General features: G+C 38.3%; 2 protein-coding genes across 2 annotated transcripts in view; one reads left to right on the top strand and one right to left on the bottom strand.

The window, feature by feature from the left end:
* Positions 1–18,840, bottom strand: part of REC114 (REC114 meiotic recombination protein) — a 118,681-nt gene that overhangs the window by 88,466 nt on the left and 11,375 nt on the right. Inside the window, exon 2 of the mRNA XM_070377405.1 lies at positions 2,882–2,971. Within this exon, the coding sequence (XP_070233506.1) occupies positions 2,882–2,971 (90 nt within the window). The remainder of the gene's footprint in view (positions 1–2,881; positions 2,972–18,840) is intronic.
* LOC102277822 (small ubiquitin-related modifier 1-like) lies at positions 8,893–9,158 on the top strand. Its single transcript, XM_070378503.1, has 2 exons — positions 8,893–9,079; positions 9,127–9,158. The coding sequence occupies exons 1-2, from the start codon at positions 8,893–8,895 to the stop codon at positions 9,156–9,158; spliced, it is 219 nt and encodes a 72-aa protein (XP_070234604.1).

Raw genomic sequence — 18,840 nt, 5'->3', positions numbered from 1 at the left:
ATGCAAATCAAAACCACTATGAGGTACCATTTCACACCAGTCAGAATGGCTGCGATCCAAAAGTCTACAAATAATAAATGCTGGAGAGGGTGTGGAGAAAAGGGAACCCTCTTACACTGTTGGTGGGAATGCAAACTAGTACAGCCACTATGGAGAACAGTGTGGAGATTCCTTAAAAAACTGGAAATAGAACTGCCTTATGATCCAGCAATCCCACTGCTAGGCATACACACTGAGGAAACCAGAAGGGAAAGAGACACGTGTACCCCAATGTTCATCGCAGCACTGTTTATAATAGCCAAGACATGGAAGCAACCTAGATGTCCATCAGCAGATGAATGGATAAGAAAGCTGTGGTACATATACACAATGGAGTATTACTCAGCCATTAAAAAGAATACATTTGAATCAGTTCTAATGAGGTGGGATGAAACTGGAGCCTATTATACAGAGTGAAGTAAGCCAGAAGGAAAAACATAAATACAGTATACTAACGCATATATATGGAACTTAGAAAGATGGTAAATAATAACGGTTATGTAAGACAGCAAAAGAGACACTGATGTATAGAACAGTCTTATGGACTCTGTGGGAGAGGGAGAGGGTGGGAAGATTTGGGAGAATGGCAATGAAACATGTAAAATATCATGTAGGAAACGAGTTGCCAGTCCAGGTTCGATGCATGATGCTGGATGCTTGGGGCTGGTGCACTGGGACGGCCCAGAGGGATGGTATGGGAGGGAGGAGGAGGAGGGTTCGGGATGGGGAACACATGTATACCTGTGGCGGATTCATTTTGATATTTGGCAAAACTAATACAATTATGTAAAGTTTAAAAATAAAATAAAATTGGAAGAATAAAAAAAAAAAAAAAAAAAAGAAAGTGAGGAATTAGAAAAAGATATATTTCATGCAAACAGAAATGACGGGAAAGCAGGGGTAGTGATATTCATATCAGACAAAAACAGACTTTAAAACAAAGGCCATTAAAAGACTTAAATATCAGATATGACACTATAAAAGTCCTAGAAGAGAACACAGGCAAAATATTCTTTGACATAAATCATAGCAATGTTTTCTTAGGTCAGTCTCCTAAGGCAATAAAAATAAAAACAAACAAGTGGGACCGAATCAATGCATTAAAAAATGAAAATACAACCTATGGAATGGGAGAAAATATTTTCAAATGATGTGACCAACAAGGGTTTAATCTCCAAAATATACCAACAGATAATATAACTCAACAACAACAAAAAACCAAATGACCCAATTTAAAAACAGACATTTCTCCAAAGAAGATAGACAGATAGCCAGACACCTGAAAAAGATGCTCAGCATCACTACTTATTAGAGAAACACCAAAGCCAAACTACAATGAGGTATCACTTCACCCTGGTCAGAATGGCTATCATTAAAAAGTCAAGAAATAACAAACGCAAGAGAGAGTGTGGAGTAAAGGGTATCTTCCTACACTGCTGGTGGGAATGTAAGTTGGTGCAACTACCATGGAAAACAGTATGGAGGTTCCTCAGAAAACTAAAATATAGAACTACCATATGATCCAGCAATTCTACTAATGGGTACTTGCACCCCATGTTCATAGCAGCCAAGACATAAGAGAATATTACTCAGCCATAAGAAGAGTGAAATTACACCATCTGCAGCAACATGGAGGAATCTAGAAATTATTATACTAAGTGAAGTAAATCAAATATCATAAATCACTTATATGTTGAATCTAAAATATGATATAAACGAACTTACTTACAAACAGACTCACAGACATAGAAAACAAACTCATGATTACCAAATGGGAAAGATGAGAGGATAAATTAGGAGTTTGGGATTAGCAGATAAAACTACAATACATAAAACAGATAAAGAACAAAGATTTATTGTATAGCACAGAGAATTATTAGGTTGGTGTAGAAGTAACTGCAGTTTTGCACTGTTGAACTTTGCCGTTTGATATTGGAATACATTCTTAAGTAAATGTGGTTATGTTATACATCATTTTAATGTGCATTTCTTGCTTTAAGTTTTTTGCTAATGATTTACTGAAGTGGAAGTGAAAGTGTCAGTCACTTGGTCATTTCTGACTCTCTGTGACTCCATAGAATGTAGCCTGCCAGGCTCCTCTGTCCAGGGAATTCTCCAGGCAAGAATGCTGGAGTGGGTAGCCTTTTCCTTCTTCAATCTTCCTGATCCAGGGATTGAACCTGGGTCTCCGCATTGTAAGCAGATTCCTTACTGTCTGAGCTACCAGGCAAGAATTCTTGCCTGGAGAATTCCCTGGACAGAGGAGTCTGGCGGGCTACAGTCCATGGTGTTGCAGAGTTGGACACGACTGAGCAACTTTCACTTTCAGTTTTCAGTGACTTATTATTTGGGTTTTTTTTTTTCCTATTTATTTTAGACTATAGAAATGATATAAGACAAAAAGCAAATTTGAGCAAATTTTTCATTTGAGTTCAAAATGGGTTGTAAAGCAGTAGAGACAACTTGAAACATCAACAACCAACTGAGAGCAAGTCAGTTACTAAACAACAATTCCTCTGCACATGTTTTTTATCTGGAAAACTCTCCATCCATTTCTCTATAAATCTAACCTGTCTTCAACCCAATCTCCCCAATGAAGAATCCTTTATAATACTGATTAATCTTAACCCTCTGATCCATTTTGACTCCCAAGAAAACTCTAAAAATCCCTTTAATGGCAGGAAATACTATCTTTTTATTTCTATTATAGAACATTCAATAAATGCTTAATTTGTTGAACCTGATAAATTTCAATGAGACTGAAGAACCTTAAGGATACAAAATTAATGTAAAGCTTAAAAGAAATATATCCATATATGCATATTATATGCATAAAACCTACCAACAGTGTCTGTCCTTGGGAAATGAAGAAATGCCCCGATATAACTATGGTGAGAACAAGATGCCCAGATTCTTCACTGGAGTCAAAAACCTTGAAAAAGAAAGAGAAAAACGTATTTAAGATGTTTCTGTTAGTTAGTTTTGATAGTTAAAACCAAACTATCTTCTTACATTCATCTTCCAAACTAAATGTTCCCTTTCCCTCATTTAATCTGTAATCATTCCCCTATAGTTTTAAGTTTCTCCTCGTACAGGAGTTAAAAACCAAACTTTTTAAAAAATATAACTAAAACCAATATTTTAAAACAACAATACTAAATCAGGAATTGAGAGATATGGAGCCTGAGTCAACCACTTTTGAGTTACATTTTAATAAATCATTATCTCTGAGCCTGAATTTCCTTTCTGTAACATGGGAATAATACCTTACAAGTTGTTGTCAGACTACAGAGTCTGTTTCTTAAGCCATATACTCCATTTTCATAACCCCTCAAAATCTGGTGTTTTTCTTGAGATGGGATTTAATTTGTAATGTCACTTGGCAAAACTCTGTTAGCCTTTGCCCTGCTTCATTTTGTATTCCAGGGCCAAATCTGCCCATTACTCCAGGTATCTCTTGACTTCCTACTTTTGCATTCCAGTCCCCAATAATGAAAAGAACATCTTTTTGGGTGTTAGTTCTAGAAGGTTGTGTAGGTCTTCATAGAACCATTCACCTTCAGCTTCTTCAGCATTACTGTTCAGGGGATAGACTTGGATTACTGAGAAACTGAATGGTTTGCCTTGGAAATGAACAGAGATCTTCTGTCGCTTTTGAGATTGCATCCAAGTACTGCATTTTGGGCTCTTTTGTTTACTATGATGGCTACTCCATTTCTTCTAAGGGATTCTTGCCCACAGTAGTAGATATAATGGTCATCTGAGTTAAATTCATCCATTCCAGTCCATTTTAGTTCACTGATTCCTAAAACGTCGATGTTCCCTCTTCCCATCTGTTTGACCACTTCCAATCTGCCTTGATTCATGGACCTAACATTCCAGGTTCCTATGCAATATTGTTCTTTATAGCATCGGACTTTATTTCCATCACCAGTCACACCCACAACTGGGTGTTGTTTTTGCTTTGGCTCCATCTCTTCATTCTTTCTGGAGTTATTTCTCCACCGATCTCCAGTAGTATATTGGGCACCTACCAACCTGGGGAGTTCATCTTTCAGTGTCCTATTTTTTTGCCTTTTCATGCTGTTCATGGGTTCTCAAGGCAAGAATACTGAAGTGGTTTGCCATTTCCTTCTCCAGGGGACCACGTTTTGTCAGAACTCTCTACCATGACCCATCCATCTTGGGTGGCCTTACCAGGTATGGCTCATAGTTTCATTGAATTAGACAAGGCTGTGATCCATGTGGTCAGTTTGGTTAGTTTTCTATGATTGTGATTTTAATTCTGTATACCCTCTGATGGATAAGGATAAGAGGCTTATGGAAACTTCCTGATGGGAGAGACTGAAGGGGAAAATTAGACTTTTCTCTAATTCACTTTAAATTCCAAATTTAAAAATCGAGTAACATTCTGGATGCCAAAGAAGGTATGCTAAACCCTGCACTATTTCCCTCAGTGGTTGTTATTCAGCCTCTTTCCCAATATTAGGAATTCAGTTATCTGTACAATGCTCTTCCATCATAGTTTAAACAGACTACCTTGTAATTTTCATGAACACTTAAAACAGCAAGGATAGCTAGCAATCAAGCATAGCTATTGAAACTGGAGCCTGAAACAAATTCTTTGGGAGGCAATATTCTAACATGACAGTTAAACATTTTTTTTAAAGAACTATAACATATGTCCCAAAAAGTGCTCAACACTTAAATGAACAGTTCAATGACGGATGATAAAGAAAACACCATGTTGAGATGGTGGCTCAGATGGTAAAGTCTGCCTGCAATGCAGGAGATGTGGGTTTGATCCCTGGGTGGGGAAGATCCCCTGGAAAATCCCATGGAAGGAGGAGCCTTGCAGGCTACAGTCCACGGGATCACAAACAGTTGGACATGACTGAGCAACTAACACACACATACATCCAGAAATTACTCTAGTGCTATCTCCCAATCACTACCTTCTCCCTCCTCCCCCTAAGATAATATTTATCCTGACTTCTAACACCATGGTTTGGTTTTATTTATATGAATGGAATCATAGAGAATTCTTTTATGTCTAGCTTCATCCATTTTGCATGTACCTGAGTTCATTATCATTACTGTAAAATACCATTCTATGACTATATCACAATTTATTTTTCTTTATTCTATTGATGAATATTGTTTTCCAGTGTAAATCTACTGCAAATAAGGCTGTTTAGAACATTTTTATATATGTTTCTTGTTGGACAGAAACACTCATTTATGGCGATGACAATTCTTTCCAAATAATTTTATCATTTTTTTCTCCCCTGACCTTCAAACTTTTACATCTTTTTTATTTGGCTGTGCCATGTGGCATGTAGGATCTTAGCTCCCCAAGCAGTAGGAATCACAGAGTCTTAACCACTGGATCACCAGGGATGTCTCCAAACTTTTACACGTAATTGGTACTTAACAGTCCGTCATCTCAAAATTAACAGCCCTTAACTTGACATCCAAATCTTCCCATTCATTCAATATTCACAAATTGTCAAGCAAGTGGCATCTGTTGCCTGTCACCAGAAGTAGAAGGCCAAACACTTCTGCTCACTGTATCGTGGTACTGGAGTCACAATGGAAAACAACAGTCAAGCAGTGGAGGAAACAGTATCTGATCAAGCTCAGTACTGGAGGCTGGTTCCCCCATGGCCAGCAAATCCCTCTAGGCGGCCATGGAGGGCAGCTGGCCGGTACTCACCCGTCATGGCTGTAGCACAACGACTCCTCCTTCTCTCCCCAGGGGACAGATACAGCAGTGCAGCTAGTGCAGCTGGCCAGCTGCCATATGATGCTTAAGCAGAACTTAGAAGCACAGGCTGTGAGGACTCTATCTCTTGCTAAGTAAGTGTTCCAGGTCCAAGGCCCACTCTTTGTAGCCAAAAGGGGAGGTTGCAAGGCTGCAGGCACAAGACATCTACCATGGACCAGACTGCTGTAGGTTTCTGACTCCCACAGTTTTCCCACCTCCTACCTCAGAATATAATTCTATACTTCCATTTTGTTAGGTCAAACTGTGGAATCATTCTTGAATCCTGTACTTTTTGCATACCCACATCCAAGAACAAGTCCTTCAAAATATGCAGAATCTAACCACTTCTCACAAGTCTGGTCTGAGTTAGCATCATCTCTAGCTGGATTATTATAATAACCTCCTAACTGGCTTTCCAGTTTCTATTCTTGCTCTCCCCTTCCAACACATTTTATTCTCATTAAAGTAGCCAGAGTGGTCCTTTTTTTGGCAAGGAATACAGACTTTATTCAGCAGGCCAGGGATCCAAGAAGATGGCAGACTAATGTCCTAAAGTACCATCTTCCAGAGTGATCCTTTTAAAACCTAAGTCAGGTCATGTCATTTCTAGCTCAAAAGCCAATAGCAGCTTTCCATTTCTTTCAGAGACTCAGGCAAGGTGCTCCACAATCTAGCCCTCCATTACCTCACTGCTCTCATGTCACTTTGGCCATGCTGCTCTGGCTGCACTGGCCTCTTTGCTGCTTCTTGAACCTGCTAGACATATTAATGATTATAAAGCTCAGGGATTTTACAATTACTGTTCTATCTGAAATTGTCTCATCCTAGATCCACATGACTCATTCTTTGATCTTTTTCAGGCCTTTGCTTAAATATCATATTTCCAAGTAACATCTTTCCTGACCATCCTACAAAAAACTGCCAACAACTCCCGGCCCCATTATCCAAATCAGGTATTGTTGCTGCTGCTGCTAAGTCATGTCAGTCATGTCTGACTCTGTATGACCCCATAGATGGCAGCCCACCAGGCTCCCCCGTCCCTGGGATTCTCCAGGCAAGAACACTGGAGTGGGTTGCCATTTCCTTCTCCAATGCATGAAAGTGAAAAGTGAAAGTGAAGTCACTCAGTCCTGTCCAACTCTTAGCAACCCCATGGACTGCAGCCCACCAGGCTCCTCAGTCCATGGGATTTTCCAGGCAAGAGTACTGGAGTGGGGTGCCATTGCCTTCTCCAAAATCGGGTATTAGGTTGGTACAAAAGTAATTGCAGTTTTGCACAGTTGAACTTTACCATTTGATACTGCAATACATTCGTAAATGTGATTATATTATACATCATTTTAATGCACATTTATCACTATGTTTTTTGCTAAAGACTTATTACTTACTGTTCATTTTATATTTATTTTAAAACTAAGGAAATGATGTTAGACAAAAAGTAAATTCAAGCGATTTTCTTATTTGCGCTCAAAATTGGTCATAAAGCAGTGGGGACAACTTACAACATCAACAAAGCATTTGGCCCAGGAACTGCTACAGAATGCACAGTGCAGTGGTGGTTCAAGAACTTTTGCAAAGATGAGAGCCTTGAAGATCAGGAGTGCAGGGACCGGCCATCAGAAGTTGACAGTGACCAACTGAGAGAATCATAGAAGCTGATCCTCTTACAACTACACAAGAAGTTGCTGAAGAACTCAACGTCAACCATTCTCCAGTCATTAGACATTTGAAGCAAATTGGAAAGGTGAAAAAGCTTGGTAAGTGGGTGCCTCGTGAGTGCACTGAAAATCAAAATAATCATCATTTTGAAGTGTCATCTTCTCATTCTACACAATAACAATGACCCATTTCTCAATTGGATTGTAATGTGCGATGAAAAGTAGATTTTATATGACAACCGGTGATGACCAGCTCAGTGGCTGGACTAAGTAGAAGTTCCAAAGTATTTCCCAAAGCCAAACTTGAACCACAAAAGACTGGGGTCACTGTTTGGTGGTCTGCTGCCAGTCTGATCTACTACAGACTGAATTCTGAATCCTGGCGAAACCATAATATCTGAGAGGTATGCTCAGCAAATTGATGAGATACACCGAAAACTGCAATGCCTGCAGCTGGCACTGGTCAACAGAACAAGTCCAATTCTTCTCCACGACTATGCCCAATCACACCAATTCTTAGCAATTCTGTTTTTTTTTTTTTTTTTGTATTTACTTATTTATGTCTACATATCTTCTTTAAAAGTAGATGGATATAAGGGATTAAAAACAATATTTAACGAATCCAAAATAATAAGAATATAAAAGGAAGAACAACTGGGACAAAAACAAAGAAAATACCAAGACTACTTATACCTAACCCTCTCAATGACCACATTAAATGTAAATGGTTTAGACATTTCAATAAAAGACAATCTGACAACAGGATGAGAAGACAAGGCACAACTATATATGAATATAAACATATAAGAAACAAAAGGGTGAGAAAAATACACACTGCTAACACTGTGGTGTTGGGGAAGGCTCTTGAGAGTCCCTTGGACTGCAAGGAGATCCAACCAGTCCATCCTAAAGGAGATCAGTCCTGGGTGTTCACTGGAAGGACTGATGTTGAAGCTGAAACTCCAATACTTTGGCCACCTGATGCAAAGAGCTCACTCATTTGAAAAGACCCTGATGCTGGGAAAGATTGAGGGCAGGAGGAGAAAGGGACGACAGAGGATGAGATGGTTGGATGGCATCACCAACTCAATGGACATGAGTTTGGGTAGGCTCCAGGAGTTGGTGATGGACAGGGAGGCCTGGCGTGCTGCAGTTCATGGGGTTGCAAAGAGTCAGACACGACTGAGCTACTGAACTGAACTGAATACTAGTCAAAAGAAAGCAGGAATAGCTATATTAATTTCAGGCAAGATCATCAAAAGGTATAAAAAAGATCATCTCATAATGATAATGAGTCAATTAATCAAGAGACATAATTATCCTAAACATTTACATCACCAATAAGAACTTAAAAAAACATGAAGCAGGCAAGGTTCTGCCTACACAGGCCATTGCTGTGCAGAGACAGCAAGGGATGCCACCATCATCATGTCTGACCAGAAGGCAAAATCTTCAATTGAGGACTTGGGGGATAAGAAGAGAGGAGAACATATTAAACTCAAAGTTACTGGACAGGATAGGAGTGAGATTCACTTCAAAGTGAAAAATGATGACATATCTCAAGAAACTCAAAGAAGCAACTGTCAAAGACAGGGAATTCACATAATTCAACCAGGTTTCTCTTTGAAGGCCAGAGCGCTGGTGATAATCATACTCCAAAAGACCTGGGATTGAAGGGAGAAGATGTGATTTAAGTTTATCAGGAACAAACAGGGGGTCATTCAATGGTTTAGATATCCTTTTTATTTTTTTTCCCTTAATCCTTTTTTATTTTTTAAAATAGTGCTTCTATAATGTGGTGTTTAAACCAGAATTGAAAACTGGCACCCCTTCTCTGTAAGATATCTAGTAATTTGAATTCTAGTGCCTATTATTTGTTATTGCTTGTTTTCATTGTGTTGATCTGGTGATCAAACCTCATGCATGCATGCTCAGTCATGTCTAACTACTCTGCAACTCCATGGACCGTAGCCCCCCAGGCTCCTCTGTCCGTGGAATTTTCCAGGCAAGAATACTGGAATGGCTTGCCATTTCCCACTTCAGGGGATATTCCTGACCCAAGGACAGAACCAATGTCTCCTGCACTGGCAGGCGGATTCTTTACCACTGCACCACCGGGGAAGCCCGATCAAAGCTCAGCCCCCCTCACACTGCACTCTCCCTTTTAAAAACCGTATGTGTGCACAGAGGCCACCTTTCCCAGAACTGTGGATTTGCAGGCTTGTGATAAATAAGATCAACTATTGCAAGTGTTATATAATGACTTTCCAATCAGTCCTGCAGCATGTGACTGCTTCACTCCCAGTCTAAGACTTTCAGTGGGAGATGGAAGTCTTTCAGAGAACTGAACTGTGGAAAAATGACCTTTCCTTAACTTGAAGCTACCTTTAACATCTGAGAAAGAAAGAAAGTGAAGTCGCTCAGTCGTGTCCAACTCTTTGTGACCCCATGGACTGTAGCCTACCAGACTCCTCCGTCCATGGAATTTTCCAGGCAAAAATGTGGGTTACCATTTCCTTCTCCAAGGTAACATCTGAGGGTCTGGACCCAAAGAAGTGGAATACCAGGTTGGCATCAAGATAACAGAGGTGGTGAGAATAACGACTAACTCCAAAGATGGCTTCACTGAAAGAAAGCATCTTAAGATGAAAGAAAAATCTTGTCAAAAGATCCCAGAAAAGTTCTAATTTTCATTAGCAGTTAAAGTTATTCATGCAGAAGTATATACAACAGAACACTTTATTTATACTTTTTGGCCTGGGATACATAGGTTTTAAATGGACATCATCTGTACCAGCTTCATTAAAATAAAACAAAATATTTGTAAAAAAACCATAAAAATACATGAAACAATAATTGATAGAACTGTAAGGAAAAGTAAACAAATCCACAATTACAGTCAGATTTCAACACCCACTCTCAATAACTGACAAGTACACAGAAAATTAGCAAGCATATTTTAGATTTGAACAACACTACCAACCAACATGACCTGACTGACATTTACACAACACTCTACTCAATACCAATAGGCCTGGCCTGGTAGCTCGGCTGATAAAGAACCTGCCTGCAATGCCAGAGACCCTGGTTCAATTCTTGGGTCGGGAAGATCCCGTGGAGAAGGGATAGGCTACCCACTCCAGTATTCTTGTACTTCTTTGGTGGCTCAAATAGTAAAGAATCCGCCTGCAATGTGGGAGACCTGGGTTTGATTCCTGGGTTGGGATGATCCCCCTGAAGAGGGCATGGCAACCCACTCCAATATTCTTACCTGGAGAATCTCCATGGGCAGAGGAGCCTGGCGGGCTACAGTCCATGGGGTTACAAAAAGTCAGACATGACAGTGACTAAGCACAGCAGCGCACCACTCAATATCAGCAAAATATATTTTCTTCTCAAGTGAACACAGAGCATTTATAACATAGACCAAACTCTGGGCCATAAGACAAGTCTTAGTAAATTTTAAAGTATGTTCTCTGAGCAAAAATTAAGTTAGAAATCAGAAACAGAAAGATCTCTGAAAAGGTTCCCAAATATTTTGGAACTAGACAATGTACTTCTAAATACTATAAAGTTGGACTATAAGCTGAGCGCCGAACAATTGATGCTTTTGAACTGTGGTGTTGGTGAAGACTCTTGAGAATCTCTTGGACTGCAAGGAGATCCAACCAGTCCATCCTAAAGGAAATCAGTCCTGTATATTCACTGGAAGCACTGATGCTGAAGCTGAAACTCCAATACTTTGCCTACCTGATGTGAAGAACTGACTCATTGGAAAAGACCCTGATACTGGGATTGAAGGCAGGAGGAGAAGGGGACAACAGAGGATGAGATGGTTGGATGGCATCACTGACTTGATGGACATGAGTTTGAGCAAGCTCCGAGAGTTGGTGATGGACAGGGAAGCCTGGTGTGCTGCAGTCCATGGGGTCCCAAAGAGTGGGACACGACTGAGTGACTGAACTGAACTTCTAAACAACCCATGGGTAAATAAGAAATTAAGAGAGAAATTAGGAAGTATTCTGAACTGAATGTAATTCACCATGTTAATAAACTAAAAAAGAAAAATCATAGGATGACTGCTCAATAAATGAAAGAATGTACAAAAGACATTTGACAATATTCAGTATCCATTCGTGAGTTAAAAAAAAAAAAATCAGCAAACCAGGAATAGAAGGAACTTCCTCAAGTTGATGAAGGGCATTTATGAAAAAACTACAGTTACCATCATGCTTAACAGTGAAGGACTAAAAGCTTTCTCTCTAAGATAAGGGACAAGAATATCACCACTTCTATTTGACACTATACTGGAAGTTCTAACCACTGAAATTAGGCAAGAAAAAGAAATAAAAAGCACTCAGACTAGAAAGAAAGATGAAAACTGTCTTAACTATCTTAATTCACAGATAACAAGATCATTTATATTGAAAATCCAATTCCCTAGAACTAACAAATGAATTTTAGAACAACTGCAGGATACAAGATCAATAAATGAAAACTAAATATATACAAACTAGTAAAGAACAACTGGAATCTGGGATTTTAAAACATCAAAATTTACAACAGCATGAAAAATATGAACTAGTTAGGTATTAATATAAATATTACAAAAGGAGTAAAAGATTTATAAGCTGAAAACTGACAGAAATTTAATATACAGTAAATATATGGAGAGAGACACTTTGTTTACAGGTAGGAAAATTTAATATTGTTAAATGCTGTCAAATGCTGACATAGGCAGAATAATAATCCCCACCAAAGCTTCCTGACATTATCTCTGGAATCTGTAAATATCTTATCTTACATGGCAAAGGGGACTTTGCAGATGTGATTAAGTTAAGGATCTAGAGACAAGAAAGTATTCTGGATTTTCCAGATGGGCCCAATGGAATCCTAACGGTCCCTATAAGGGAAAGAAGGAGGCAGAACAGTCAAGAGTCAGAGAAGGAAACCTGTCTGCTGGCTTTGAAGATGGAAGGATAGTAGAAGTCAAGGAACTCAGGTGGCCTCTAGAAGCTGGAACAGGGAAGAAATAGTCTCCCCTAAAGCCTCCAGAAGAAATGTGGCCCTGCTGACACCCTAATTTTAACCTTTTAAGACCTGTTTTAGACTTCTGACCTCCAGAACTATAAGCAAAGCATTAGCAAACTAAGTTTGGGTTGTTTTTTTTTTTTAAGTCACTAAGTCTGTGGCAATTTGTTACAGCAATAATAAAATTTTAAATTCTTTTGAAGAAATTAACAAGCTGATTCTAGAATTCATGTGGAAACCCAAGGATCCAAAGAAGAGGCCATAAACCAAGTGTTTAGGTCAGTCAGCTAACATTAACAACAAACCCACTATGTATTGCTCTCTCTTATAAGTGTTTGGGAAAGAAAAAAAACATAGAAAGGAATGTCCTTGACCGCTTCATTGATTCATTTGTTCATTCAACAAATATTTACTGGGCACCTAACGGATGCTCAGAAGCATTTTTTTAGATGGGCTACATCACTGAACAAAACATTAGCTGCCCTCATGGATCTAATGTGGGATGAGATGCAAGACAAGGTACAGACAACAGTAAACAATAAATCAGTGGCATACCAAGAGCGGGATGGTGAGAGCAGTCACCCTGGTGCAGGCAATAAGGGAATGCTTTGTTGAGAATTTATAAACAATAGCTGAACTCACTAAAAAGCAGCTGCTCTTTATTACCACCCAGTGCTAGCAATTCTAATCAATGTCACTGATGAAATACCCTTCCCCGAAAAAAATCTTTTGTTGATCTAAGTTCTAAACAACTGCTGAGTTTAAATAATATATACTGCTGAGTTTAACCCTAAGATTCAAGTTTTCAGATTTTTATTATTTATTCTTTAATAAACTTTGTTTCCTACATAGACATTCACCTGGAAAACTCCCAATTATAAAGTTGGCACACATATATGCAGACTTAACCACATATATCTGCTTCAAGAGACTCTCACAAGGCTTTGATATACTTTAAGCTTGCTGCAAAGTTCTTGTCTCAAACGCTTTCTTAGGATGCACTTCATTTCAACCCTGTGGTACAACATTCTTCTACATTTAAATCATAGATTCAAACTAAACAATGACAGCACAGGGATTATAAAGACTAGGAAACAGAACTTGAGTTACTAGAAAGCTGTCATTTCATCTCTGGCATTTATATTTGTGTTTAAAATTTTAAAACAACCGAAGTGCAAGCAACAAGATGGAATGTTTTTGTTTGGCAACTGCAAATTTTAGTTCACACTCAAAATATTTTACTAAATTTGAATAATACTTTTAATATTAAAATACTATTATTTTAAAACTGTTAAATGTTTCCAAACTAAATAACAAAAAGAGAATAAAACATATCAGCAATTTTATCATTAGTTGCCTAAATTGTACCTGTGGAGATTTTCAGTTTTACTTTTTAAATCACTTCTCAAAGAAATTAATTACATAAAATATCAGCCTCTAACCAAAGAAGCAAAGTTCAAACATTTAGCTGTTCAATAGATATAAAAACAAATGGCTAAGCATTTGTGCTTTTTTTTCCTGCCTTGTGCTATAGTGTGCATTTCCTTTTCCTTAGTTATCTTACTGCCATGCTTATAATAATGAATCTCAATCAAAGAATTTTTGCTGTTTGCATAATAATAAATTTTATTTATGAAATTTTTGTGAAAATAATTTCATCATTTAGGAAAGTGTTAAAAATTATCCACTTTGGGCTTCAGATGTTCTAGACACACCACTGAACATAATAAGTAAATTATCCGGTATATAAGAAAGCGCTAGGCACTAGAGAACAAACAAAGCAGGGTATGAGGTGGGGGGTTGTAAAGACAGGGCATGGATGTTACAATATAAATAGGGTAGTCAATGTGGGCATCACTGAGGTGAAGCTTGAGCAAAGACTTGAAGGTTTCTGGGGATTCCACAGTTACTATTTTTCATACAATTTGCAATATTTCATCTAAAAGATACTTAGAGTATGCTGAGCTTAAAAATGTCTAATCTAAGACTTCTAAGAGGTTCAAGAAAAAAAATAATTTGATTGCATTCCTGCAGTCTTCCCTTCCCAAACCCAACCCAAACACCAATTACCTTTCCTTGAGCAGTTATTAAAATCGGCATCCAAGTGGGCTATAAGGGTGGGCTGAGGTCTCAGAATCCAGATGAAAGGAGCTGGTGTGTTTTCCCCCTTGTTGAGAGTGGAGACCCAAGCCTAAGCAAGCAGCCAGAGGGCAAAGGCAGGAATGCCCCAGTTCTTGGGAGACAGCTTAACCCATAGACATTGGTCGATTACGCCAGGAAGATTAGCTTGTGTATTCTGAAATTCCGAGTGCTCTCCCAGCCTTAAGGAGTCATAGTGGAGCTGGGCAACTTACTCAGCTGAGTCCTTTGTACTCCTCTACAGAAGACCTAGAAGGTGAGACTCATGCACTTTCCAACACTTAACATTTAAGGTATATTGGGCTTGAGCCCCAAAGGTAAGAAGAGGCATAAGTTAAGGAAAATAACATCATATCAAATAGGCTAAAGAGACAGAGAACAAACAGAAAACACAGAACATGTGGCTCCTAGCAGTTAAAAAAAAAAAAAAAACCACAGGAGATCAACAACAACTTGAGCCAAAAAATAATTATTATTATAAATAACATTTAATGAGCCTTGGAGCCAAAAACATGCTTTACAAATATAAAAATTCAGTAGCTTAACTGAAGAACTGGATGGACACTGGTGAGACCAAATTAATGGTCTGAACGATCAAGTAGGAGAAATATTCAGAAACACAGAGCATAACTACAAAGAGGAAGAAATCACATGGACAAGATAATGTGGACCAAAGACTCAGCCACAGGAGAACAAATCTTAAAAACAGGAGCTAAAGTAGAAGAAGAGAAACAGATGGAGTAAATGCAATGATAGCAGAACAATTACTTACTTCTGTTTCATTGACTATGCTACAGCCTTTGACTGTATGGATCACAACAAACTGTGGAAAATTCTGAAAGAGATGGGAATACCAGACCACCTGACCTGCCTCCTAAGAAATGTATATGCAGGTCAAGAAGCACCAGAACTGGACATGGAACAACAGACTGGTTCCAAATTGGGAAAGCAGTACATCAGGGCTGTATACTGTCACCCTGCTTATTTAACTTATATGCAGAGTACATCATGAGAAACGCTGGGCTGGAGGAAGCACAAGCTGAAAACAAGACTGCAGGGAGAAATATCAATAACCAGAGATACAAAGATGACACCACCCTTATGGCAGAAAGTGAAGAGGAACTAAACAGCCTCTTGATAAAAGTGAGAGGAGAGTGAAAAAGCTGGCTTAAAACTCAACATTGAGAAAACGAAGATCATGGCATCTGGTTCCATCACTTCATAGCAAATAGATGGGGAAACAACGGAAACAGTGACAGACTATTTTCTTGGGCTCCAAAATCACTGCAGATGGTGACTGCAGCCATGAAATTAAAAGACACTTGCTCCTTGAAAGAAAAGCCGTGACCAACCTAGATAGCATATTAAAAAGCAGAGACATTACTTTGCTGACAAAGGTCTTATAGTCAAAGCTATGGTTTTTCCAATAGTCAGGTATGGATGTGACATTTGAACCATAACGAAGGTTGAATGCCCAAGAATTCATGCCTTTGAACTGTGGTGTTTGAGAAGACTCTTGAGAGTCCCTTGGACAGTAAGGAGATCAAACCAGTCAATCCTAAAGAAAATCAACCCTGAATATTCATTGGAAAGACTGATGCTGAAGCTCCAATACTCTGGCCACCTGATGTGAAGAGCCAATTCATTAGAAAAGACCCTGATGCTGGGAAAGATTGAAGGCAGGAGGAGAAGGGGACAACAGAGGACGAGATGGTTGGATGGCGTCACTGACTTAATGGACATGAGTTTGAGCAAGCTCCAGGAAATGGCAAAGGACAGGGAAGCCTAGTGTGCTGCAGTCCATGGGGTCGCAAAGAATGGGCATGACTGAGACTGAACAACAAAAAAGACATTGTGCTGCAACAGCTGCAACTCCAGAGACATAAACAGGCATCACACACTTCCAATAGGTATGCCTACCAGTAGTCTAGCCATAAAACCCCCAGAACAAAAAAACTGAATCTGAATTTTATCAAGCCTCCGGATTCAGCTATCAATTCACAAGAAATACAGAGAACTGAGGATCACATTAATTGCACTCCAGAGATGCAGTCACAAAATCATAAAGTCAGAAACTCTTCAGAACTCTTCAGTTTCTTCAACAAATAAATTTCAAGGAAGGAAGAGAGGTAGATAAGGGAAACATAGGGAAGAGACTGCAAAGATTAAAACAAATACTAATCAATCACCATGTATGGTCCTGTTTAAAAGAATTATTAAACTTATGAGACTATTAGAAATTTGAGCGCTGACTATTTGATAATATCAAGGAACTGTTTTGTGTTTTTTTAGAGTAAAAAATGGTATTATTATTGTGGGGTTTTTTAAGTTTCTATCTTTTAGAGATACAAACTAAAATATTTGATGAAATGTTAAGATGGCTGAGATGTGCTTCAAAATAACATAATGGGGACTCCCTGGTGGTCCAGTGGCTAAGACTTCGTGCTCCCAGTGCAGAGGGCCCAGTTTCCATCTCTGGTCAGGGAACTAGATCCCATATGCTGCAACTAACACCAGGTACAGTCAAATAAATAAGTAAATATTAAAAAAAAATAACATGATGGACATGGAAAGAATATCAATGAAGCCAGATTGACCATGAGTTGGTAACTATTGAAGCTGTTAATACGGATGTGTGAGTCTACTATACTCTTCTATCTACCTTTATTAAAGAAATTCAAGCATAATCACAAGTTTTACCTAAGGATTTTTTGTTGATTAAGCAGAAGCAGGGGTAAGAAAAGCATTCAGCTTACATGTAGTAGGGTACTACATGAAGTATCCTAACCCATCCTAGAAATTCCAAATATTATAATGCCTAATACAATCCAGGAATCTGAGAAAAAATTTACTTATTTAAGGCTCTTGGGAAATATTTTTAATGGGTGATAATTTAGCATTTTGCTGGAATGTTCACATTAGCACAACAGAAAATTTTTTAAAAAGCTATTTTTAATGACAAAGTCTTCACAGAAAAAGATCATTTTAAGGTGTCAGAACATCACATTCATATCTTCTCTTTCTAGTGGCTTAAGATTTAGGTCATCAAAACAGTATTATGGTACAGGCAAAAAAAAAAAAAAAAAAAGACACATAAACCAATGGAACACAATAGAGAACCCAGAAATAAACCCATTTATATACAAATCAACTAATATTTGACAAGGGAGCCAAGAATACTCAATGGAGAAAAGACAGTCTCTTCAATAAATGATACTGGGAAAATTGGATACTCACATGTAAAATAATGAAACTAGACCCCTATCTTACATCACTCACAAATTTAACTCAAAATGAGTTAAAGACTTCAATGTAAGACCTGATACCATAAAACTTCTAGAAGAAAACAATGGGAAAAAGCTCCTTGACATTGGTCTCAGCAATGATTTTTTTTTGGATATTAAAAAAAAGCACAAGCAACAAAAGCAAAAATAAACAACTGAAACTGCATCAAACCAACAAACTTCTGTACATCAAAAAATGACCAACAAAATGAAAAGACAAGCTCTGGATGAAAGCATTTGCATACCACCTATCTTACATGGGGTTAATATTAAAAAATATACAAGGAGTTCATACCAATCAATAGCACAAAAGCAACTAATCCAATTTTAAAATGGGAAAAGGACCTGAAAAGACATTTTTCTAAAGAACTAGTTCAAGTCCAACAGATACAGGTGCTCAACATCACTAACCATCAGAGAAATAAAATCTAAACCACAATAAGATATCACCTCCCATTTGTCATCAAAAAGACAAAGAGGTAACGAGTGCTGGTAGGATGTAGAGAAAGGGAACCCTTGTGCACTGCTGGTGGGAGTGTAAACTGGGGCAGCCACCATGGAAAACGGTATTGAGCTTCCTAAAAAAAAAGTTAAAAGTAGAACTACCACGTGGTCTAGCAATTCCATTTCTGTGTAGAATACATCATAAAGAAACAAAATCATTATTTCAAAGAGGTATCTACCCCCAGGTTCACTGCAGCATTATTTAAGCGTCCACCAACAGATGAATGGATAAAAAAAAACATGGTGTGGATACACACACACACACAGTAGAACATTATTAGGCCATTAAAACACAGGAAACAAACCCTTCCATTTGTGACAACATGAATGAACCCTGAGAGTATTATGCTAAGTGAAATGAGTCAGAGAAAGACAAATACTAGATGATATCACAGTGGAATTAAAAAAGAAAAAAACA

The sequence above is a fragment of the Bos mutus genome, chromosome 10 (assembly GCF_027580195.1).
Source record: "Bos mutus isolate GX-2022 chromosome 10, NWIPB_WYAK_1.1, whole genome shotgun sequence".
NCBI lineage: Eukaryota > Metazoa > Chordata > Mammalia > Artiodactyla > Bovidae > Bos > Bos mutus.
The sequence above is the reverse complement of the archived record's forward strand: the minus strand, read 5'-3'. Positions and strand labels throughout refer to the sequence as shown.